The sequence below is a fragment of the Catharus ustulatus genome, chromosome 4 (genome assembly GCF_009819885.2).
Source record: "Catharus ustulatus isolate bCatUst1 chromosome 4, bCatUst1.pri.v2, whole genome shotgun sequence".
Classification (NCBI taxonomy): Eukaryota; Metazoa; Chordata; class Aves; order Passeriformes; family Turdidae; genus Catharus; species Catharus ustulatus.
This window is the reverse complement of record NC_046224.1, coordinates 13,341,184-13,367,407: the sequence shown is the minus strand read 5'-3', so window position 1 is coordinate 13,367,407 and position 26,224 is coordinate 13,341,184. Positions and strand designations below refer to the sequence as shown.

At 38.5% G+C, this 26,224-nt stretch overlaps 1 protein-coding gene across 2 annotated transcripts in view; it reads left to right on the top strand.

Moving 5' to 3' along the window:
• ORC5 (origin recognition complex subunit 5) overlaps positions 1 to 26,224 on the top strand; it is a 64,814-nt gene that overhangs the window by 33,844 nt on the left and 4,746 nt on the right. For both annotated transcript variants that reach the window (XM_033058826.1, XM_033058828.1), the window contains one exon: positions 26,081 to 26,193. In XM_033058826.1, the coding sequence (XP_032914717.1) occupies positions 26,081 to 26,193 (113 nt within the window). The remainder of the gene's footprint in view (positions 1 to 26,080; positions 26,194 to 26,224) is intronic.

Here is a 26,224-nt window from a genome sequence, read left to right as displayed (position 1 = left end):
TAATTAAAGTTGTGAAGAGACTGATATATTTGATTTCTTCTAATTTTAATTGATGGAGAAAAGATCTTTGAGAAAAACTAATAGTGTTCTACCTGTATTGTGTTGTTTGACTTAATTTGATCTTATTTTCATTTTGGGAGGTATATTGATAATATAGCTTTACAATTTCTTGAGAGGCTTACTTTGTCAAATTCTATTCTATTTGGGTTCTCTCTTTACAGTAATTTAAAGCAGTGAACTTATTTATGTGAAGAGCTTGTAGTAATAGGTCACAGCTTGGCACTTTATGTCTTAAAAACAGTGTATTTAAGAAGAAAAATCATTGTGAATTATTGAAAACTGGAGTAATGGAAGAAATTTTGGTTATGACAAGGGAAAGACTATTGAGAGGGAAGGGGGAGTGAAGACTTCAGATGAGATGAAGTTTATCAGGAAGATAAAGTGAATTCTTAAATATCTTATCTAGAACAGTTTACTAATTTCTAAACTTCCTTGCTTTTTGATCTTAGATTTTTTACTTGTGTTACATGTCCCTAGGAATTTGCTGACCAGGAAGTAGCTATGTTTAAGCTTTGTAAAATTGATTTATGATAAATTTACACTTTTCAGTATATAATCAAATATAAATTGTGATTGAGGTAGGCATGTAAATTTGCTATGTAGCGATGAAGAGTTTATATACTCTGTACATCTGTTAATAACTTTCACAAAGTATTCTTGTGGCCCTGTGAACATAATGTTATATATTCCCTTGTGCCTTTCCCATGTCTTAGATTGCATGCTATATAACATAGGGAATGTGTTGTATCAACCAACAGTTTCTTTAACTTCTGTTCTCTCAGCACATTATTTGTAAACAGTATTTGAAGCTTCAAGTCTTAACTTATCTATGAAAATGTGTTAGTGTATCAAAGAAGTAAATACGAATACATGAAAGACAAAACAGAGTTTTCCTCCTTCCAAACTCTGTACTTTCCATCCCTTTCTTTACATACTTAGGAATTGGTTTCATGTACTTACTGGAAGGAACATCATTTAATACTCCAGGAACAAATTTGTGCTGTGTTTACATCAAGCAGTTGCAGCTGAAGCTTGTTAGTGATTGCCTCCCCAATTAAAAAAAATTCTTCACTGTGGTACATGAACTCCTATTGTTTGGAGATAAATAATCAGCTCATCCCCTCTTTAGGGAAGAACAAAGAACATAATAGTACATCTGGTTCATGTGTTAAGACAGCAAAGATTAATTAAGCAAGTACTGCACAACCTCTCTTGATAACATATATATCTAAACCCAGCCTCTATATTGTAAGTTTTTTAATCACTTTGCTTTAACCATTTAGTGTATGTAGAAAGTCTACTCCAGAATCACCAGCTATTCATGGAAATATGCCTAGAAAGATATGATTAAAGACTAAAAAGAACTTTTCAAGCCCCCAGGTGACATCATTAATACTCTTTATAAATTCTGTCTTTCTCAGAAGTAATTTGGCTGTTTTCTCTCACCATTTGGAGTATGACCTGTTTGGGACAAAGAACTATTTCCTTATTGAGCATTTGTGTGGTAGAATCTGGCTAACTGAAATAAAATTTCAAAACTAGAACTAACTCTTGAGGTTAAATAGCTAAGTTGCATGTCCTGTTTCTTCATTTCCCTGGTAACTAGAACTAAAGTCTAATTCCAGCTGAAAGGCTACTAAAGGCCAATTTTACCTGCTGTACTTTTTGCTGTTACTGTCTTTCAGCTAAAAGAGATTTACTGGCTCCTTGGTGTTCACTTCAGTGAGTTGTAGGGATGCAGATATCTTCATTTGACAATCCTTTGTTTATTTAATAACTTTTACTCCCCTGCACATACAGTAGTGAATGCAATTGCAGTTTCAGTAGTAGCAAGAAGGGTGGTTCAGAATCACTGGTTGAAGGGTTGGCTCTAATATTATATTCTTTCTGTCGATGTGCTCCTTGGACTGGTTGTTACATGGTTCCTTGTCTGCCTGTCCCTGTCTAATGCACTTGTACATCTCCCTACCTGCAGTTCGTTCTCCTTAGGTGTTTTATCTCCTGTCACTTCAATACAAATGATTTTGCTGTATCACATGTGAAATAAATTTGTAGCATTGTATCTGCACCATTGTACCTTCCATTTTTTTATGAGGTTGAAAAGTACTGAGACTGTGCACATCAACAGTGTTAGAGCATAAGGCAGCAAAATGGTACATTAAAGAATATGTTGGATCACTTTGGTGAACACTTGTACTGTTTCTGCCCTGCCAGCTGCAGTCATTTCTAGCTACTGACTTTGTACTTGACACCCCTCCTCCCCTAAAGACCCTCTGCTGCTGGCTGTGTTCATTTGATAGCAGATAGTGGGGTTTGCCACAGTATCTTGGACAAAAGAAGCAGCTGCATTGAAAGAGAGGATTTCAAAATATGAAGCTTGTTCACAAAAGAATGCCTCTTGGTAGATGAGGAATAGTTAGGAATTTACATAATCTCTCTTCTCCATCTATGGAAATGAAGAGTGGAAAATATTTGGGGGGAGCAATGTGGAAAATTGATAGCATGGTGTGAGTAAATCTCATGGAAAGTTTATATTCTTAGTAAATGTTGCAAATATTGTTCATGACAAAACAAGGTGAGACAAATCCTACAGTAGCTTAGTCTTGGAAAAGCTGCGATGATGATGATGATGTTGATGATGATTATGGCTAAAAATGGTGCTGTATATCTGAAGTCATGTAGGTGCTGCAAAAAGTTTCTGTCCTTACTGCTGGATGATTTAATTTCTCACATTAGGTGGAGGAGGGTGGGCAATACTAGAAATAATGTAATTATTTTAGGGGAGGTTGTTTCTACCTATGTATGTGTCTGAACAGCAAAAGTACATCTGAGGTAGTCAGTGTGCTTTTCCAGTTAATGGAGAGAAAGAGACTTGCACCCTGCTGTAGACATGAGCATCTAAACCCACTCTGGTAATGAAAAGTTTAAAAATCTGTACTAGGTTTCAATGAGCTGTGTCCTGATGGACTGACTCCTCCACCCTCTAGAAATGGAATCAAGACAGCCTCAGATGCAAACATTTACATTATAGATATGTAAAGCTCTTCTATGCTGAAGGACTAAGAAGTGTTTTCTCAGTAATTATTGTGGGTTTATTGTAAAACGAATGGAAAAGCTGACATCAAATATCCCTGCTTGGATGTCATATTCCTTGTCAAAATGTTTGCAGACTGGGGGCAGTGATTGATTTGTCCCCTTCCCACTCATTCGTGCTGGAGATTAGTTGGGCTGTCACTGCAGTGAGTAGTTGGGAAGAGCATGCCCAGGGTTGCATTGCATGACTGGCAAGCTGGTGTAGGCCTTCTCTTAATTTTTTTTGCTGGACTGCTTTTAACTTATTCCTAAGGACTGTGTGCTGAAACTTATCTCTTTGTGATAGAAACTTATTTTGCAGAGTTCTGTGATGATGACCTTTTTACATTTTACATCCTTCAACTTACAATCTGAACCCTACAGCTTTGAACTGTATTTCAGTTACAGCAACTATAGACTAGCTCAGTGTCTTGTGGAAAATGCTCTGAAAGTGATGTTTTTTGATGTGAGAATGCCAAATATGTCAAGAAAGGATCTTCTACATTTGTTTTGTGAAATATGAAGTAAAAAGAGGTTAGGTATAACCTCTGCAAGTCATAGAAGATTTACCAAAAAATGAAAGACTGATAAGTTATTTAAATTCCAGGAACTGTTTCAGAGGTAGAATTTTAAAATATTACTGAGATTCTGTGTGGATTTTTGGGCACAGTTTAACTGAAACTAAAATTGAAATATTTCAAGACAGATCTAGTTCAGATGAGCAGATGCTGATCTGTAGGTATGTTGCACTAACATGTGATGGTGCAACTTTAACTTCATTCAGATGAACATTCATTACCCTGCTGGTATCCATGTAGAGAAAGGTGTTTGAAAAAAAGAAAACAAACATGAACAAAAACTCAAAACTGAACCCCAAGTAAACAGCGAAAAATCTCACTTTCAAAAATTCAAACTCTTTTTAGGTTGTTGTCTTGTTTTCTAATTTGTAGTTATTTAGGAATGTGTTTGAATTTATATATGTTGCCATCTCTAACAGGACCTGATTCTAGTCTCCATAGTGTGCATGTTTTCACATATTTTTTTTTCTACCTACTCACCTTTCATAAATGTTTCCTGAAACAGTATATAAATGAACTATGGGAGCTTCATCATCCTTTTGTGAACATTCTAAAACATTCCACTATGAGAAATAGAATATACTGGCCATATATCTATATTGTTGGAAAAGTTCTGAATTCAGACTCTGGTTAACAGTGAGTTTAAAAGAACATAGGAGACCTGGTAGCTGGGATATTTTTTGAAAGACATAGCTAGAGAATATGAACAGCCAGGTTGGTCTGTTTTAATAATTGAAGAGTGCTGGATGTCTTGTTGACCATCTGTGACCTACATAAAATAAACTAGTGGGTGTTCCATGTTCTAGATATCTGGGCAAGAAATATGAAAGACAATGCAAAAAGAGAAAGTAATGAATTATATACATTAAAAAACCTTGGTGTAGTAGATACAGACAGTAAACAGATTGACTCAAGAGATTACCACACAGACATGAGAAGAAAACTGAAGATTGTTGTTATAAAATGATCTTTTACAGCCTTTTTTTTTATTACTAGCATATGGCTTAGGAAGACTTTTTGCAACAGATATCTTCTAGTGTGGAATGGCCTCTAATGGATGTATGACACTGATGGTGTAGAGAAAAGCTTTTTAATAATTTGTGTGACTGTAGTGCTTGTGAAAGATGCTAGACTGACAGTCTAGAAGACTGGGAGTCTGAAGTAATCTGTTCTGATTCACTGAACAGGTATAGCAAAGGCATCAATGGCACAAAATCTCTGTATTGCTTTTCAATTATATCCTGAAAAATCTACCTTTTGTTTTGAACTGGCTGACTCTTAGTTAATAGTGACAATGGCTGTTCACCCTAGTACTTAGTTCTTACAAATAAGCTTTTGACATAGAGAAACTTTCTGTTTAATTTAACAACTTCTCTCATAAAATGTAATGGGCTTCCAGTAGAAGTACTGAAGGGGGAAGGATGGCTAATGGTGACTGGAACTGTTGCACAGTAAGCTGTCTGCTGGTCATCATGTCCTTAGGCTGCCTTTTTCCTTCCCTCCTAGACAAATCATTGAGACCTTGCTGGTTTTAACCTGATAGTAGGCATTTTGTGAGACTGTGGAATGCTGTTTGACCAGTTGATTTAATGTGTTTTCCATGCAGTTGTGACCAGAACCAGACCATCTCTTGATGCCTGGGAGAAATGAAAAGGTACAGGTGGAGATTTGGTATGGCAGAATCTCCCTAGCAGCGAAGAAATCTACTTTTATCCATGATTAGATTAACATTCAGCCAATATAATCTTCTCCTCTCTCATATCAAAAACAGCCCAAATTTTAATTCTACTCAGCATCTGGAATTCCCTAGAGTGAGCCAGACTCCTCTCCAATTTGTGGTCTCCATCTGGCTCAGGTGGAGCTTTTGTAACTTTACATTGTGCTGGGGCACAGGGGATAGCTAAGTGTGTTGGAGTGATGAGGAAGAAACAGGATAGGGAGTCATCAGTATGACAGGAGATAAGAAGTAATGCTTGAAGTCCTCATGTAATTTTCTTGTGAATGAAAGTATTTGTGCAGATACTAAAAAAGACAAATGAAAAGAAAAAAGGTTAATTATCTTTACTCCAAAAACCAAAGGTATTTCGGACTGATTGCCCAAAATAGATGGAGCCTAAAACCTGGAAAAAGACCCAAACATAAAAATGAATAATGTAAACAATTTATTAGGCACTTATATTGTATTTTTAATAAGCAGAAATGCTGGTCTCTAGTGCAGTTGATTTAGTTTTTTTCTGTGATGGTTTGACATGAACAGAGAAGAGATTTGAGTCTGATGGTTTATTAAAACAAACAAAAGAAAAAAACCACAAAAACCTACACACATCAGTGAAAAGTCAAGATAAAGTGGTAAATGTAAGCTGGCATGCATAAGTGGATATGACCTGAAATAAAGCTGTTCAGAGAAAGGAAAATAATTGCAAAGCAGTAACACTTAAAAGAAGATGTAGGCATGAAGACTGGCTAAAATTAAAGGCTAGAAGGGAATGACTTGTGAAGAAAGATTAAAGGAAATGAACACATGTAATTATTACTTATAGCTATCTGTGTGCTTGGTGATGTTCAGATGAAGAGAGATGATCCCTACACTAATTTGGCTAAATAACTACCAAGGGATGATGAAAATGTCTGAAGGTATTTATAGTCTTCAAGTGCCAAGAAAGGATTCATTTAGAAGAGTTCAAAAAAGGTCTAAGTAGGAGTAATGAAATAAGATGAGGGGAATCTTAGCTTTGAATACTATAAAAAACCCTTCTTTTGGAGATGCTAAAGTGTGTGATAGTCTCCCCTGAAGTTTTATTGCAATGCCCTGCTGCTGGAGCTATTGCAAATGACAGCAGACAAAGTATTCAGATATAAACTTGAAAGAAGGGAAAAGAATTTTGCATTGGTGGGAAGAGAGTGAAGATGACTTAATAGATATTTTCCATCTTTAATTTCTATGGTCTCACATGGTATAAATTAACAAAATAAGACTCATGGTATACTACTGAAACATAATTTATGTAAATTTGCTTTAGAATAGGCATTAACCTTGATCCTTACTTCAATTCTGCATTAAGCCTTGCCTTTGATACAGTAATCTTAATTAAAACTGAATATTTCATGATTTAACTCCCTCTGCCTCATGAGCAGAACAATACTCTTATCTCTGTTACCTATAAAAGTGCAATCCATATAGAGTATCTATTGCATCAGATGATAGGTTTGCTTAAGGTCATTTTCATATGAATAAAAGTACTGACAAAGAGCAGTTTAATTTGTTTAAAAATTATTAACTCTTATTTTACAACCAAATGTTAAAAAGCTAGTTAAATAATTTTTCATGCATGTTGCATTAGGAAATGTTGACCTAATAAATACTATATTCTTTTGAAAAAAAACCCACAACCTGCAGGAATGAGGGAAAAAAGTAAGTATTGGCAGATGTGATGTGTGTCAAGTGTGTCATCATGTAACTGTCAATCACTGTCATCTTCATAATACTTTTAACTGGATTAGGTTAGGTAGTAAGAGAAAAGCTGTTAGTTTGGATGTTAAATCCTAACATGTTCTAAAAGGAACAGACAGGAATTTGAAATGGGCATGAAAGTTTGCCTGTTCTTTAATTTTTTTTAATTTTTTGAGGGTTTTTTGTTGTTGATGTTGGGGGTTTTGTTGGGTTTTTTTCTTTGTTTTGTCATGACGTTAGAACAAATGAAGGCTGTTCTGGATAAATACTGGAACTTGCCCTCCTCTCCAGACACATGACCATGTGCACATATGCAAGACACATCCTAAGTCTAGGGGTACTTTGTAGTTGCAGTCACTGACGCAGGACAGACATCTTCAGGTTACTCATTGCTTATCAGTGGAGACATTTGTGAAATGACATTTTCCAGCTTGAAAAGATGTACAGGAATTGCTTCAGTTATTACAGTAGAAGTTCAAGGAAAGAGGATGCAAAATCAAGTGACAGCACTTATATATTTATATATATAATTTAGTCTTAAAATGTAAAGACAAGCAAACCTTTGAGTATCCATCTGTATTGAAAAAGGCCATCTTTTTCTGAAATTCTTTAATTCTTTGTTGAATTTAAGGTGTCAGACTAAATGCTTTGGATAAAAAAGCAGCTGTGATAAATCTTTATCTGGACTACTTCTTAATGGAGTAGCTGATTTTAGTAATAATTTCATATGTGTCATTGGAATCTTTGGTTATGTCAGATATTTAGTGGACCCAGTGTAAGTTGTCTTTTTCTTCCAAATATAAGTCTAACCACTTGGTTAAATAATATTTGTTGGTCTCTGTTGTCATCGTTTGAGTGAAAGTTTTTTTTTTTGTTGGCTCGAAATACCAAGTTGCAGCTGTGGTACATTGGACATCCATAAAAATTACATATATGCTGATACCTTTACTTCCTAATCAGAGCACAAGAAACATAGCAGTGTGCATCTATTGTAAATAATTGTCATATAAATGAATTGATAGTGTAGTTTTGGGCACAGCAACCTTCTCATCAGTTCATTACTTTATTGAATTCAACACTTACAGAGAACCCAGGGAACAAATTTGTGAAATTGAATACATTTATTTGCAGGAGGAAAAAATAGGAAGTGCATAGTTGTTAATGTCATTTTTACATTTCTGGTCCTCCCATTAGATCTTTATAGGCGAATGTAACGCCTGATCACACTGAAGAAAATTAAACTCTTTGGTTTTGTAGCACCATTTCCCTGCTTTTTTGCTTGTGTCATCTGTGGCATTCTCAAGGGCAGCTTTTAATGCCCACAAAGAATGTGGGAGCTGTGTGTTCTGTGTGGGTCCCTAGCACCAGAGGATGTTGTGTTGCTGGTTCCAGGGAGCCCAAAGGGTTAAATGCAGTTAAGCTTTTCCTCAGCTTTCTGGGAACCTGGCAGTGGCTTTCTTTCAGTTGCTTTGTAACAGGAGGAACAATACCTGAATTCAGCCTTGGGTTGTGTTGGAGAGGGGGAAGGATTCAGGTTATAGTGTCAGAGGCAGCAGTTGCACTCGGGCAGGACCAGCAAGTGCTTCACCCTCTGGCTGAAAAAAGGGGAATGTTAACAAGGCAAGCCTCAGATAAGACCATATGTATGTAGGGTTTTGTTGTTATTTAATCCATTTCTCTCTGCTTGTGGTTTTCTTTTTAGCTAAATTAATCATGCTGTTTTGAATAGGCTGCATTCTGCCACTGGGAACTGTAATTCAGGCTCTGGCTGGTGATGAGCCAACCTAGAAGTGGGGGGACACAGTTGTTTTGTGACTTGCACTCAGGCAGGAGTTTGAGAGTCTTGTCATTTAGAAGAAAATAAGCATTTAGAAACTCAAAGTTGACCCCCGAGCCTAGATAATGAGGATGAAAAATAATCTCTGAAAATCTTACAGTATGGTATCATTCTAAATAGAAATCATGTTTCTGAATTAATGTTTAACAGTTTATTTGTGAAGAAGGTGGTCCTGAACACATTTATGGCTACTGACCGTATTTCATCCATGATTTCTTCAATGAGCTACTGTTATTAAAGACCATCAACATGGTTTGGTCAGAGGAGGCTGCATGGGAATCTCATGATTGTTTCAATTTTCTGTATTTCTAATTTCTTTTAAATAAGAATTTGGGTTATATCTCAAGAAACAAGACAAACACAAAAAAATATCCCACCAAGAAACCAAGTTGTCATAAGGATACACATGTTGGTGTTTGGTTTCTGAGTTAAATGTTTTTCCACATCCAGACATTGTTTTGTCTGGAGCAGGAAGATGCAGCAGGAGTAGTTGAGGCTCTGTAAAAACTGCTCCACCCAAGTGCTCAATATGTGATGAGCCTTAGGACCTAACCAAGGCCCAGGCACAGGATGTGGAGCATCTTATGCTGAGAAGTGGGGAAGCAGGAGGAGCTGGAGGCATGTAGAGGGTAAGGGGATATATTGAGCCACAGCAAGGAGTTGCTACTCTACTCCAAGGCAAAAGGCACAAACTGAAATGCAGGGGAAATGTCAGGAAATGCTTTCTTACTGTGAGGGTGACTGGAGTGCTGGCACAGGTTGTCCAGAATGGTGGTGAAATCTCCATCCTCAGAGATACTCCAAAGCTGTCTGGGCATGGTTCTGGGCAGCCTGAGACGTGGCCTTGCTTGAGCAGGAGGTTGGACCAGATGAGCTGCAGAGATCCTGCCACCTCAGCCATTCTGTGATCTGAGTTGTGAGGGAGATGTAAAAGCTGAGGTTGTAAGGGACATGAAGGGACGGTGTTGGAGATTTTTGCACTGGGAAAGGCTTATGAATAAAAGTCTTTCTCACAAAAAAAGTCCAAGAAAGGTTAAAGATTTTATCACATATGTTTAATTAAGCTAAGCATTTTTTAAAAATGCGGAAATTTCATACACTGAATTACACGGCATTTTAACAAAACAAGATTCAAGGAAGGCTCTGAGGAGGACTTCTGACCAGAGAGGCTGTTAAATCAGACACAGTCTCAATTGATAATGTATATTTTTTTGTAATGTGCTGTTGCTTTTATTAACTTGTTTCAAGTCCAGTCATAAGGCTTCCAGAACGCACCATAACAGAAAAACATTGCTTTAGCAATGTTTAGCAGAACCATTTAGTAATGTTTCTGGTTTTAATGGCTTTAGTTTTTCATGAAGTAGTAACTTTATAATGCATTTCAACCAAAAATTGTGCTTTGGGGATACAGTACTGCAATAATCATTATTAATTTGAAATACAATGAGCTTTAAATAAAACTTTTTAACTAGACTGTGGGCTAAGGCTTCCTGTGAGCAACTAGCTAACCAGTTCATGTACAGGAAGAATTAACAACATGATGGCTTATATTGGGTGAGTTTGGCCTAATCATTTAGTGACTTGTTAAAACTTTATATGGCCAACTAATTCTAAAATTTTTACTTTAACAAAAACAAGCAAAAATGTCTCCACTGCATCTGTGTGATTTATGATTGAACTGGAACAGAAAGGTTTCCATACCAAAAACTACTGGCAGATGCAAAATCTAAATTATTGTAAAAGGAGACATTATTTCTATCACTTCTGCAGTTGTATTTGCCTGTTCAACTGCTGTATGGGAAACATACATCTCTAGTGATGTTAGGAACTGAAATCTTGGTACTGATTATTGAGGGCTTTAAGGGCAGGGAGAAGGCACCAAGAGCAGCCTTCTTTATACAGAATTGTAAGTTTTACCAGTTCAAGACTGGAATTATGTTTTTATACATTATCTATTTATATATTTTTGTATATAATATTTTTATGTTAGAGCTTCATAGTGAGGTATTAAATATACTCAGCAATATAGGGGGGTGTGTGTATTTATGAAGGATATACCATTGCAACCTGTGTTTCAGAAAGAATTCTCTACCAAGTTAAGTTATATTTGGATGTTTTGGAGAGTTCCAGTTCCATGAAGAAGACAGCTTAGTGACTTAAGATTTTGCACAGCCTGGATTGTTTGTGTGCACTAATGTGTATACACATAAATTGTGTCTAGTACCTGAAGATACCTTCTAAGAGATGGCCAAAATTAGCTTCACTTTTCATTGCTGAAATTGGTTGAGTGTAGTTTTGTTTCTGCACTTAAACTCTCTAAGTTGTTTAGGACTGTAAATAAGCAAAACGGAAAGCGAGGAAGGTGGTTACAAGATCATCTTTCTAAACAGCACTTCTAAGTCACTGCTTTAAAGTGATCTTTTAAAAGCATGAATTTTATGCATCCCAAACGCATCCTCCAACTGTGAACATTAGATTAAATTCATTCTTTAACATTTCATATGAGAGAGGCAGATGCACTGCAAATGAAGTAAAAAGATCAAAACTGGAGGTAATATAAGAATAATTTATCCAGCTAATATGTACATGTGATTAGTTTTATCTCATAGGCTGCAGGATAATACTGTTATTTTTTGTAAAATAAGAGTTTCATGGAAATCCTTGCCTGCTTTCCTAAGAATGTGATTTTCTTGACAGAATCACATAAATGTTTGTTGATATCTCTAGGTATCTACATGGTATTTTATTTCTGAGAAAACTAAGTTTTTGTATAATACATATTCACTCCTTGAAAAACCTCCCCCACTGCTTCTAAAATGTCAAAGCTGAGCACAGGGATTTAACCATACAAATTCTATTGAGATTAATTGGATTTGTATGGCTAAATCCATGCAGTTCTTCTGAAAATATTGCTATCCCTTGTATATAAAATATATGTTTACAAGTACAATATCACAAGAAATATTTGGACAGAACAATAAAATCAGGTTTAATTTATGTTTGGAGATGAATAACTTTTGGTTTTCTATAAACTAAGGGTTCCTGTTTAAGTATACTGAGTGAATACTAAGCATGTGCTGTGCTTGCCTTAGGGCTTCATTTTTTTTAAATGCGTGAAGCATTTACATAGGAGTCTTCTGTACTTCACTCAGGAGGGGGAAGAGCATTTCTGATTCATTAATCCCTTTTTCTTTTTCTAAGTAACTGGGTCCTTCAAATCATGCACTCAAGAGGTGTAAAATCCACAAAGAAGTGGGAGGGACAGGCAAAATGATGCCTGGCTAGCTATAAGGTATAAATTCAAAATCTATTTCTCTTTGCAAGAAGAAAAATAGTGAGGGGGGGAAAAAAGGCAGCACTAAATTTACTGCATGTGCTTGCATGATATGCAGGTTTGGGATAATTATTTTCTCTCTTGTTCAATAAAGTGAGTTGTTACCATGGTAACATTTATATTGCACAATTTCTGTGTTATAAAATAAATGAGAACAGTTTTACAGTTAAAAAAGTCTTTGTGTAGAACCTTTTTCTTTTCTGTGTTTTTAAGTGCAGAGTTGTGTCTTAAAATTTTCTTGAGATGCAGAAGTTTTGATGCACTTTCAAGATAAAATTAGTCAGCTTTTAGCAGTACATAGTGCTTCTGCAGGACAAGATGTGCAAGATTAGGTTGTAAAATTGAACTCAGCCATCAGGCAGATGCAGACTGCCTGGCAGCTCAGAGGAATGGTCTGTATGTCCTGATCCAATAACCAGCTCCTGGCAGTCACATCTTCCCTGTGTCACCTTGGACAAGATGTGTTGAGAACTTCTTAAAAAGCAGGTCTGAGTCTTCAGTGGCAGAGGGGCAGGTGCCCAGGGTGAGTGTTTAGAACCAGAGCATATCCTACACAATATTGTGGTCTTTGCTGCTTGCACTTCTCTTACTGAGGAATAGAGACTGATGGCACCATTTCCTGACCAGGTGGTTCTCTGATAGGGTGGTTTTTTAACATTTGCTGACTGCAGTGGACATTTTAAAATATCCTTGAGCAATACTGCTGTTTCTGCTTACTGAAGAGATTCCAGAAGATAACTATGGGAGCTACTTGCCCATTTTGTAAAGCTTATGTGAAAGACTTCCAGGGGGTGGGAAAATGGTCAGATACAACAGTTCATTGGAATGACAAGTAGCCAAGTAGCTTTTCATCAGACCATAATAGTGTCTTTTGCCAATCATAACTGCTTCTCTGTGTTCAGTTTTTTTTTCTCCTGTATTTTCTCACTACAGTAGGCATTTTAGTATGAGGTGGCTTTTTAATCAGTTGAGATCAAAAGACTTCATTGCTTACTTGATTCCATCCTGTTTTTTCACACCTTTCTATTGATTTCTTGTATGGATTTTTCAGTTTGGTGATCAGTATAGTACTTTTGAGTGATTAAGCCTTTTTAAAGTAATTTAATGTTAATATTTGAAACATCAAATTACTGAATATTATTGAAAAGTCTAGACACAATGATTATTCACTAAATAGTCTCTATCACAATTATTGACTGTAAAAAAAAGTTTAAAAGTTCAAAAAGTGCAAAAAGGTTCATTAGTCATGGAAACATGAGAAATTGTTCCTTGACCACACTGTATTCCACTGAAACTAGCACAGGATACCTTGTGGAGGTTCTTTTATCCTTTTCAAATCATAGAATCATTAAACTTGGAAAAGCCTTCCAAGTTCCTCAAGTCCAAGCTTTGACTGAATGCTACCTTGACAACTACACCATAGCACTAAGTGCCATGTCCAGTCATCTCTTGAACACTTCCAGGGATGGTGACAAACACCTGAACCTCTCCCTTGTCCAACGTGAGGCCATTCCCTCTTGTCCTCTCCCTGGTTGCCTGGGAGAAGAGGCCAATATCCATATGGCTTCAAACTCCTTTCTTGGCAGTTTTAGAGATTGAGATTCAGCAGCCAGGAAGGTGCTGCACACTCCTGCACATCTGCCTACAGGAAATGCTGTACAGACTGCCCTGCCATCTCCTTCTGCTGTGCCACATCCTGTCTGTCCTGTCTGTCCTGTCCCACCCTTTTCACTGTGCTGCCAGTCACTTGTGCTCCCTAGAGCTCTTCAAATCTCCCTCAGGTGCTCTGGCATCACCCTCCCCATGTCAGCCTCCCTCACAAGAGCTGCCAGGTGCTGCTGGATCTCTCTGCTCTCTCTTGGGTTTCTCTCACTCTGGGAAGCCCCTGCCCAGCTCCATGGAGTATTTTGCCCCAGAAGTTACTGTAGCCACAGGTGCTGTCACCACATGCCTTCCCAAAGTCAGTCCTGAATGACATGGGAATTGCCTTGTGCAGCATGTCACTATTTTAGACTCTGCCCCATAAATGATTTGCAATTATGTAGGAGCAATACAGTCAATGTTTACTAACTTCAGAAATTTTAACACATTGTATATATAGCAAGATGTTTTTAGGACTCTTTGGAGTGGTTGTGTCTTCGAATGTTTTTATTTATTTAAATAGACAAAATTATCCTTGAATGCTATAAAGGTGGGAGAAATATTAACTGACTGCATACTGTTACTAAGAAATGTTTCCCTTTAGCAGTTATTCCCTTCCCACATATCCTTTGTCTAGTTTGTTGACCAGCTTTGTTGATGGGTGTGGCAGCACACTGGTTCACTAGTTCATTGGTTGTCTTGGTTGGCTTTTTACCCAGCACATGTGCTTGTCAGACAGAAGTGTCAGAGGATTTTTTTCCAGGTTAAAAAAGCTACGTGGGATAGCTAGGAGAATTTCACAGTTGCATTAAAGGGTGATGGAAACTGCATAAAAACAAGTGTTCTGTTAGAAGAACACAGTTTTTTGATTTACAGTTAATTGCTGACAGATGTTTCATGCTGCCATGATATTTCATGCTCTTTATCTGATAAAGCATAACTGAGTAAGAGGTGGAAAACTGGTAGTTTTGGCCACTTTGTAGGACATCTATGCAAGGGATGTAAGGATATTTATAGATATCTTTTGAAGTTGCATCTAACGTATTTAATGGGTCATTGAACCTAGATTTTTAATATTTTATGACTTTTCAATTCATGGCTGACTTGAAAGCTTTGCTTTCTCTAAAAATGGAGGTTATGAATTTATAGCCTCTATTGTAGCATTATCTAAACTTATATATTTCTTTAATGAGAAAAAATACTTCTCACTGTAGATTACAACCATCACCCTGTGCTGTTACAATAGGGCTTGTTTTATTTGTTTTCGAGCATCTAGAGGGCTTCTTGAGTGGCAATCTTCCCTGATCTTTCCCTTCCTTCTGGTGGGAACCAAATGCCTTGGATTTACTGATTAAGAGTAGAATATTCTCCATGAGACTACAGTAATTTCACGAATACAAGCCGCAGCAATTTGACAAAAATTTTGGTGGAAACCCGCAAGTGCGGCTAATAGTCGGGTGCGGCTAATATATTAATAATTTTCTGACATTTACAACCCCAGACGTGCCAGCCAGAGTGCCGAGCCAAGCACCGGCCAGTAAAAGCCGGCATTTCGCAATTGTTACAGTGTTACCGTGTCGCCCTGGCTCCCTGCAGGCAGCACGGGGGGCGGGGAGAGAGGCGGGAGAGCTCTCTTCTTCCCTCCTCTGCCGCAGCCCAGGGGAGGGGGGGGGGGGTGGGGGGCGCGCCGCCATTGCTGCGGCCCGGGGAGCCGACGGGGTAGGGGCGCCGCCATTGCCGCGGCTCGGGGAGCCGACGGGGGTGGGGCGCCGCCATTGCCGCGGCCCGGGGAGGATGCGGGGGGGCCGCGCCGCCATTGCCGCGGCCCGGGGAGCCGACGGGGGGGAAGCGCCGCCATTGCCGCGGCTCCGGGGAGCCGACGGGGTAGGGGCGCCGCCATTACCGCGGCCCGGGGAGGATGCGGGGGGGCCGCGCCGCCATTGCCGCGGCCCGGGGAGCCGACGGGGGGGAAGCGCCGCCATTGCCGCGGCCCGGGGAGGACGCGGGGGGGCCGCGCCGCCATTGCCGCGGCCCGGGGAGCCCACGGGGGGGAAGCGCTGCCATTGCCGCGGCTCGGGGAGCCGACGTGGCGGGGGGCGCCGCCGTTGCCGCGGCTCCGGGAGCCGACGGGAGCCCTGCGGAGCCATTGCCGCGGCCCGGGGAGGGGAGGGGAAGTGCGCGCCGCCATTGCCGCGGCTCAGGGAGGAGGTGGGGTGCTTTGTCCGCGCCCGCCGCTGGCGCCACGGGCGCGGGAAAGCTCCGTCCCCGCCCGCCGCCGCTGCCGTAGGAGCAGGGGAAGCTCCGTCCCTGCCTGCCACCGCGGGGCAGCGCCGACCCGGGGTGACCGAGCCCAGGGGCAGCGGCGGCCGGCCCCGAGCGGCAGCACCGGGCTGGGCCAGCTGGCCCCGTCAGCGGCCCCTAGCGGGCCGAGCCTGCACAGCCTTAGCTCAGCCAGTAAACCCCGCCCTCCCGCGGTTCTGTTACTAATTGCACGCGGGTCCTCGCTGCGAACGACAGAGCGGCTTATATTCGTGTGCGGCTTATCTATGGACAAAAACCGAAATATTTGCCAACACCCAGAGATGCGGCTTATACTCAGTGCGGCTTGTATTCGTGAATTTACTGTATTTGGTTTTCTGGCAAGCTCAGATAGGGAAGATTCCAGATATATTAATTTCCTACCAGCACAGAGTGACTTGCAGGAGTCCTCTCTTCCCTTGTGCTGCATGGTGACAGTTGGCCAACCTGGAACTGAAACTTGTATTCATCCTTGGTGTTTAGTCTGCTCTCCTTAAGGGTACCTGTGAACAAAGGTGCATGAATATGTTAAATGTCCTGATTTTGTTAGGGAAGTGTTCCAAACAGAAGTGTAACTGTTCCTCTCAGTTGCTGTTGTACAAGAACTTTGTAGCTCTTGGTTTATCTAGGCTCCAGCATACCTTACCAAATCAAATTCTAATTACTGTCTTATTTAAAAGTAAATCAGGTGTTTGCATGTTTTTCTTTTTCTCTGGGGGATGGCATAAAACCTAGTATGACTCACTGCCATACATTGCAGAGAGCTAGGCAGTTTTGTTATTTCTAATCTCTTGATGTTCAGCCTTACAATAAATTTCTCCTCCAATGTGTTGATGAGTGCATTAATGTCACAAATCAACAATCTTTTTTAAGTCCAGTTTGACAGTACAAGAGGAGCATGAAATGTCATGTTTCAACAGGTCAGATCCCTGTGTGTGAACAATTTTCTACCTAATTACTGAAGTCTCTGAAGTTAAGAACACTAGGACCCAGTATGTCAGGAAATTTTTCTTCCTTATAATTTTATTATACATTCCCTAGGCATCCTTTCCTGGTGCTTTCAAGAGGCAGCAGATTGGGCCAGGGAGGATGTTTGTTTTGTACCAATGTGTTGTACTTACACACTTAAACAATTGATACAAGTTGTTTCTATTTTTGTTTTTGTTACTTTTGTTCGTATATAGAACCACTAAAATTTGCACAGTTTACCTAGTCACAGTGAATATGGAGTTAATTGCAGTCTTCTGCAATATATTTTCTGAGTTACTGAGAAGCAGCATGCTACTGTGGAGTGTCTTTAAATATCTACTCTAACAATCTCGATTTAAAATCAATGTATTTTTAAATTGTTATTTTTTGATAGCAGACTCCCATTTGGGACTAGAGTGTATTTTACCATTTTTCTGTTCTTGTGATTAAAATGCCTGAGATCTGTATTTCAGAAGTTTTTGGGTCAAATGTTCCTGGAGTGGTTATTTTAATTAAAGAATTCTTAATATCTTGGTTTTTTATATATTTGGATCAATACTCTTTAAACAATTATAATAATCAAAAAATATACTGTAGCTAAGACACATTGAATATCCTTTTTTTCTTGAAGAAGGCAAGATAGTTTAGACTTAGAAGATACTCCCAAACATCTGATTCTGAGCAATCTCTTTTAATGTCTGTTCTTGCCAAGTACAAAACACCGATTTTTATCCTCAGGACTGGTTTGAAATCCTAATTGCTTGAATTATTTTTTAATGCAAAACTGTATTTACAAACAGAACTTCTTCATATGACATTAAAAGGCTGGTAACTCTGTGTACACAGTTCTATAATTTACTGAAATAGCATTAAAAATTTAGGGGCCTTCTGTAAATATATCAAATCCTATCAGTATCACAGGCACTGGGTAGTATTTCTAACGTTACTATTTTCCTGTTCTTAATAGAACTTGACTTGCAATATCTAGAAATGTTGCCATTATGGGATAGATGTAATAAATTAAGGGGGGAAAAAGGCACAATTTTCTAGATTTGGGGAATTAAAGTTATATGCTTGGTCAGTTGCACAAAGATTTGCTTCTGGAAAGCAGACTTTGTGTTGCTTTCCTTATCTTCCTTAAAAAAATCCTGCCTGGAACCTGAGACCTCTGATGCAAAAATAGCAGAAGGATACTTCTGTTGGCTATTGCCTGTGCCTTGAAAAATAGCCAGCCTTTGTCTGATGTCCACTTTGTGAAGCTACCTGACTTAAGTAATCAGATTTACTGTAAACATCATTCCCCAAGTGTTCCTTGGACCATCTGTTACCATCTTCGGTTACTCAGGTTTTGGAAGTATGAACTAGAAAGGGGAGTACTTTTGAATTAGCTGTCTGTAACTTGCATCTGCAGTCCTACTTAAGAGTTATGTGTTTCCTGGTTGTTACAGAGTAAATTAGATGTACACATCTTCAACAGATTGCAGATGCATTCAAATCTTTGGTTTGAATATCAAAATTAACTCCTGTCATCATTTCCAGAGGTCTTTACAAAATTCTGAAAATATTTCCAAATAATCCTCAGGTACAGAAAATAATTTGATCCTTTCATAAAATACCCCATTAAGCAAATTTCTAGCATGCCTTTCATGCCTTTATGAAGTACTTTAATTGATCCTCAAAGTGAGGGAACTGACTCAGAAATACTGATTTATCTATGCATCACTCTGTAGAGTTTTTATACTTCTTTTTAAAGTTGATGAGCAGAGCGAGGCAAAGAGTGTTGTGAGCTGCCTTTTATTTTCCTTCTTATTAGGCAAATTGATTAATGCTAAAGTAAATGTGCTGAGAGAGAAAAAAATGGAGCTTTTTCTTAATTTCTATATTGAATAAAAATAATGAAGAGAAAGCAAATTCATTAACACTTTGAAAAATTCATTTAATAATAGTTCCAAAATGAATAAATTATTGAACTGCTTTTAAAAAGTGATGTTACTGTAACAATGAGTGGGCAAGGCCAATCTGTGCAAATGCTTTTGAGATATTAGGAATATTTTCAGGAGATGGTGGGGGAAACTGGATTTTCATCAAGTGTGTTTTTTTGTTTTTACAAAGACTACAAAGTATGGGAAGAATACAGTAATTAATAGTGAGATAGCCCTTGCAGAGGCCCAAGAGAAGGTTAAAAGGGGAAACAAAGTGGTAGGATGTAGAAGGTGCAGATGATATACTTTATCTTTGATAAATGCATTAAGTCAGACATAAAGTGGGCTTGCCCGCTGTTTCACTTCTTAGACAGTGAAACTGTCTGACTACTTCCCAGTAATGCCAAATGAGCAGGAAAAATTTAAGACCAGAAAGCAGAGGATAAACATAGTCTGTGTATGTTACAACTTTTTATTACCTATGGCTTAAATGCTTGTCACAGAGGTGATGTCCTTTGCATTCAGCAGCCCATGGTTTTATTTGCTTCCATGAATGTGGCCCAGCGGCTTTCTAAACTCCTCAAAACTCTACCACAGCACTGACTTTTCAGAGGCAAAGTGTGTTACAGATTAACTACAGCTTTGGATGAAGAATACTTCCTTGTTGCTTTTTAAAAGTTGCCTTTTTGGTTTCCTGGGATGATCCCCGGGTCTTGATTCAGTGATCCCATTTTAGAAAAAATATGGTATGTGTTGGTTTTGGGTTTTTTTAAATAGTAGTTTGGGAAGAGAATGTGTGAGGAGTAGAGATAATGAGAAAGTACAGAGAAAAGTTGAGAGGAAGCTGCAGTGATGAGTCAAGATTTGCAGCTAGTCAGAGTCACTAAACAAGCCCTAGAGGACAGACTGCTAATTGAAGAGAAGGTATTCTAAAATATGAATACAGCAAGGTCAGAAAGTGTCTTCTCAAAATAGAAAAATACACTTGCTTCTCTTGAGATGGAAAAGTCACAAGAGAGGCCAGTTGCAGGAGAATTGTCTAGTGGTAAGGCAGCTTCTAGTATGCAGAAAGGTGTTCTGTGGTCTGAAAGACAGGAGAGAGGGTAGAGTGGTGCAGAAAGAGGAGGGGGAAAGGAAAAAGGCCAAAATATGCAGATCTGTCCCTCGATTAAGTGTATGAAATTGGCACTGTTTCTTGTCAGGCATCATTTTGTGTAAATGGGACACAGAAAGTAAGACCAAATAGAATAAGGCAGAGGTGATGAACAGTGATTATACAATGGAGAAAATAACATGTGAGAATGGTTCTAATGACGTGTAGAATAAAAAACAATAATTTTCTAGTAAAATTCAGTGTTGTGTGCCTTGGACTTAGTAAACTTTTCAGTTCTGAAGAGACCCAAGAAAACTCTTTTAGGTGGTGAGTTAGATACAAACTGAATGGGCTTAACAGCAAGAAATTCAAGGTCATGTACTTGAGGGTAAATAAACATTTCTTCTGGATTGTCTTTTAGAGATGAAAGAAAGTTTTGGCTGTCTTAATAAATGACTGAATCACTGATATGATGAAGCTTTGAAAAAGCAAATGGAATCACTTTTGAAAATCTATAAATCATGTAGATTTGCCTTGAGTGAAATGAAATCAAGGTCCTGGAGACTCAACACAAAATAATGGAATAATACTTATGTGGCAGAAACATAAAAACCCCAGTCTAATCTGGGACAAAGAAAGACATTGAATGCAAACATAGATAAAAGAAACTGCAGAGCAGGCTGGATTGCTGTGTCTGCCCCGTCACATCCTGCACAGCCACCTACGTGTGTCACCAAAGGCAGGGGCACTGGACACTGTGGAGCAGCACTGAGGCTGTGCCTGGGTCTGTTGGTGCCTCTGTTACTGTCAGAAACATTTTGACTGTGTTCATAATATAGCTTAAAATAGAGTTGGATTGCTTTAAGCTGAGATAAAGGTAAAATGCCTAGCTGAAACATCATAATGAATGTTTGTTTAATTGCAGCTCCTGTTGTATTTTTTCATGCATTAAAAACCTTGTACAAAATGTAATTCGTATCAAAATCTGATTGTTTTGTATAAGCATTCAGAAAAATGTTGATTTTTTTAAAAAAAATTTTATAAAACCAATTTTGGTTAATACATACAATTGTAATGTTCTATGGTTATCTTTCTGTGCAAACTTTTGAAACAAGGCTGACATATGAGCATACTCTGGCTATAATTGTCATTGAAATAATTTTGAGCGGGTTTTTTTTATGCTCACATAATTTGTACTAGGGTCATTGAATTTAACTCCAGGAGAGTATTGCACAGTCATTTTGACTGAAATGTGTTTTGTAAATGGGTGTTCCAAGTGCCTTGTTGCATAGCAGAGGTTTCTCCATGTGCCCGAGTGTGACTGCTTGAAGTGCAAGGTTTTGATCAAGTGCAAGGCTTTGAGAGCCACAGGATGATGGCACCATTCATGTAACTGTGAAAGAATGTAGTACCCTTGTCTGATGGTACTGAATATGGAAAGTTCCTAGTTTCTTGATATGTTTGACATTCAGAATCTGTGTGTGACAGTAAGCCAGACAGAAGAGTTAGAATTAATTTTACATCTTGGGCAAGATAATTGAATATTATAAACTGTGGAGATGAATAAACCCACAGAGATCATCTAGTACATTTCTGCCAGTTTGAAATTGTTCCTCCTTTCATTAATATTTTTCCAGTCCAGTAGAAAATGTACCCTTGGTGAGATTTCAATCACATCTCTGAGGAAAAAACTTCCCCTCCACCCAAATAGTCAGCATTATTTTCTGTGTAGTTGTAGACTATGGATTTGAGATATGTCCCACACTTTGTACAGACTCTTCCATAGATAGTCTGTCATTGTTTACCCAAACGAATCATGCATTTCTCTGTGTCATGGGTTCTAATTCTGCTCATGTTTTACACCTCAGTGAATATTTTCTGGCTTCTTGTGGTGTCCTTGGGAAGAGCCCGGCCTTTCTCAGCAGACAGCCCTTGCTTCTGGAATCCTTCTCACTTCCACACAGCCATGTGCTCACAAAGCCAGTCTTTGTGTCTGCTTGGGGAATGATGCAAGGCCCATCTGTTAGTCTAGGCTGATAGGAAAAAAGCTGCCTTGAAGGATGGCTTGTGGGTTGCTTGTTTTTTCCAGAGGTTTCAATGTCCATGTTTGACCAATGAATCTCCAGAAGCAATCTGAGCCATCATTTCCTCCTGGGAGCAATTGTCTGCTGTGCTTTTATGATTATTTTCACATTGGATCCAAGATTTCAGCAGCATGTTTCTCACACAAATGCATTTCAAAGCAAGTTCCATCATCGCTTATTTTTAAACATAAAACCAATTTCTCTGCATCTTTCAGATCAGCAAGTTGATTTTTTTTCAGATTTTTCTAGTTATTCCTGTAGAAGATTTCATTTCATTATTAACTTTTGCTGGTATTAAAACATCACCAATTTAAGTAATTTTACAAATAACTCTAGAATATTTCTTTCAACTGTAATTTCTTTTGTTCAAAAGATTCTCAATAAATATTCTTTCTTATATCACCCACACAATTCTTCTGGCTTGTTTCTAGTCTGTTCGTGCCAGATGTTTCTTATCAAGCTTTTGATAATGAAATGGAGCCACTGTATCCATGATATTTAAAAAAAAAAGTTAAGAAGTATTTCAATGGCAGTGGTGTATTTTTGGCTAAGAAGTGCAATTAGTTTGGCATTGCATTCATATTTTTCCCATCTGTGTTTCAAACTTTTGATGTGCCTTAGTTTAAGAACATATTGCCTCCAAAGTTTTACAGTACCTGAACTTTTGAAGTAGTAATTGTTTTTCAGTGCTTAAGTTATAGGTAGCACCTGGAACTTAAAAGTTAACAGGACATGAATATTGGTGAATTTTAAAATCACACTACAAATGCACTGTCTTAAACCCAGTTCATTCCACTGTATCCTGCTTTACCAGGTGAATGCCCAGGTGAAATTGCAATTTTGTCCAAAATAGGACAGCTTCAGAAACAGTTAGGGTGCAGGTTAGGTCTGGTGATGATTTAATACCATACATGGCTTTTTCTTCCTCCTTCGTTTGCTCCCACCCCAGTTATCTGTCCGATGTTCAGCAGAGGTGCTCAAGCCTCTTGTGTCAGAAGGGATTTGGACCTTCTGTGTCCCAGAAGACTCCTGAACTGTTTGGTGAAGACAGTCATCTTTTATTTATTGGATCTAGGTTCAGCACAAAATATTAGAGAAACTTAATAATTCCACATCTACCACAATTCCCACAATTCAGTCTTTTCTATCAATTTATTGCACAAAATAGGTGTCTTGTCCATTTCTGTGGCTTACAGCAGCAGAACTCTCCTGCTATATTGTATAAAGCAAGAAAAAATTAAGAAGCCATTGCTTTTTCAGCTCCCTTGCTAGTTTTGATTCTCCCTTAACCTACTGGAAAAACTGTGCAAGCAAAGCTCCAGGCTGCTGCCCCCTCAGCAGGCAGGCTTTTGGGCTTGTCCATGTACAGGCCAGGCATCTGTAACTGCTACCTTCTACTCTAAAGACTAACAAGGTACACGTTTTAGCTTCTAAAAAACATTTGGCTGTCTGTAGGAAAGCTGATCCCTACTTATTCCCCTTAGATATATGTTCTTTCTCTTTGTCTCTACTGAGCCTCTTTGGAGATAAAGCTTGCCTCCATGAATTGAAAATGGCAGTTCTCTCTACAGCTTTTTAAGTGGTTTCAGGTTCAGGATTTGCTGTTTCTGTACTTGCTTGCCTGTGATGACATTTATTAAGTATTGTGAAAGAAACAAGTAAAAGGTTGCAGTTTCCTAAGTAAATTCGTTACTCTGATGATCAGTAGATTCATTTATCTTATAATACTGTATATTGAGTCTTTGAGTTAATTTCTTTAGTCAAGAACATTAATGGAACTTAGTCTAAACTTAGCTAGTTCAGATTTCTAGAGTCAGCCTTTAGTAGAGTTTCACATTGCTGACCTCAATGTTACTCACAGAGCATTTAGTGTTAGCTGGAAAAGAAAATGTACAATTTGTTGAAGTATTGCTGGAGCATTTGTAATGCAGCAGCATCAAGGTCACTTTTACATCCCACGTAAAACTGAAATGGGTCTAACTCCAAACTGTGCAGACTTTATCTGTGGTCATAAGGAACTTTAAGGAACCCTTCTGCTATTCCTTCACTGGTGACTTCTGAATGTGAGACCAGGTACAAGTGTGTAGTGCAGAAGTGATTTGCCAGTATTGATGCACCTGAGTGCAATTGTTACAGCAGATTCCTTCATAATGAATATGGACTTTGTTGAATGAAGAATGCAGAAAAATGTACTCTCATGAGTATTTTAAGAATATAAAATCTAACAAGTTTGAGGTTTATCCCAATCCAGTGATAATATGCAAAATGATTAATTAACTGGAATTTGAGCCATTTGCCATATACTGAATTCAATTTTCTTAAATTTTGTCAATGCTAAAATTTGATAAATCATGTAATTTATAGAACTGAATTAAGTAAATTGAATTTTTCTTCTTGACTATGTGAAGACCAGCATTCCTTAAACTCCAAAGACTGCAGAATTTTGGCATCTAAACTATTGTTGTCTCACACCATATGAAAGAAAGTTAAGTGCAGGCTGTTAAAAAAATTGCCTCATTCTTAGGTACCATAATTTTTTTTGTATTCTCCACAGGTAGGTGTCATTTTTTTCTATTATATTATTCATGCCTCCTACAAGCACTGTCACAAATTTGAAAACCAAGTGTACTTTCAGCAAAAGAGCGAGGTTATTACTAATTTAGGATTATTTTTTTTTATTGATACTGGTAAGAACTTGCTGATGCTTTTTATAACAATGTACTTCCTTGAACATTTGAACTGATACTTTCTTTCCTGATACATTCATTCTTGAGAAATTCCTTACTGTCCTATTATCATTACTCAGAAGTAGGTCATGGTTGGCTGGGTTTTTTTTAAACGAAACCTGTAGCCAGATACCAGTTTGTCACAGAATGTAACCTCATTGCCCTGAATTGTCAGTGGTGTCTATTGCAAAGGCTGGGTAAAAATTTTCTTTTCTGCTATTACCTCTTTCTTTCCTTGGTATCTGGGAGGAGATAGGGAGACAATGGAATCACTATGTGTCTTGTCTTATCTGAGTCAGAATGGACTGGCTGTTTCAGTGGTGACTCCCTGTGACTGCTCTTCAGTGGTACCACAGCCATCACTGGAGGAACAAAGTGGAAAAGTGTGCTGGTACATTGCTATTTTGGTAAAATAGTCAATGGCTCTGTCAAGACACTGTATGTGTGTTTGTAGGCAAATTTCTCTCAACTCAGGCCCTGCTCTTTTTAAGCATACAATCTTCCAGCCTTTCCTTTCCAACCTTCAGATTCCTTTTTATCTGCAGTAGAGTGATGCATCCATCTGTTCAAAATGTGATATGATCTGGCACAGGAATCCAACTTTGAGTGGGAAAGTTCAATAGGCGTTCTTCAGGAATAAAGGAAAAAAAATCTTAGTCCCTCTTGATTGTCAGGGAGAGATTTGGAAAATGCTCAGCTCATGCCCATTATTCTTGTTCCTCTGATCAAAACTCCAGGATAACTTTTGATATGAAGGATGAAGGGTTTAGCCTGTGTCTAACACTGCTAGTGCTGATGTAATGGCAAGGTGTATGTACATTCCTGGGTTTTCTAGCTGCAGAGCTGTGTGGAGTGAGCAATGAGCAAGTAGGAGTGACTTTCCAGAGAAAAACGGGAATTATGCCAAATGTGAAAAAAAAAGCCCCAAACAAAAAAAAACCCCAAAACAATAAATTGGCCACTGCTATTCATGTTAACAAAAATGACTAACATTGCTACTGTCTCTTGTCCATAGATCACCTCTCTTGTGACACTGCAGCTGTTATCCATGGTTGGCCAGAATGACCAGCTTGATGGACCACGATACAAATGTACTGTGTCTCTGGACTTCATCAGAGCTGTTGCCCGGTGAGCCTGTTAGAGTTCATTTACTGTTGCA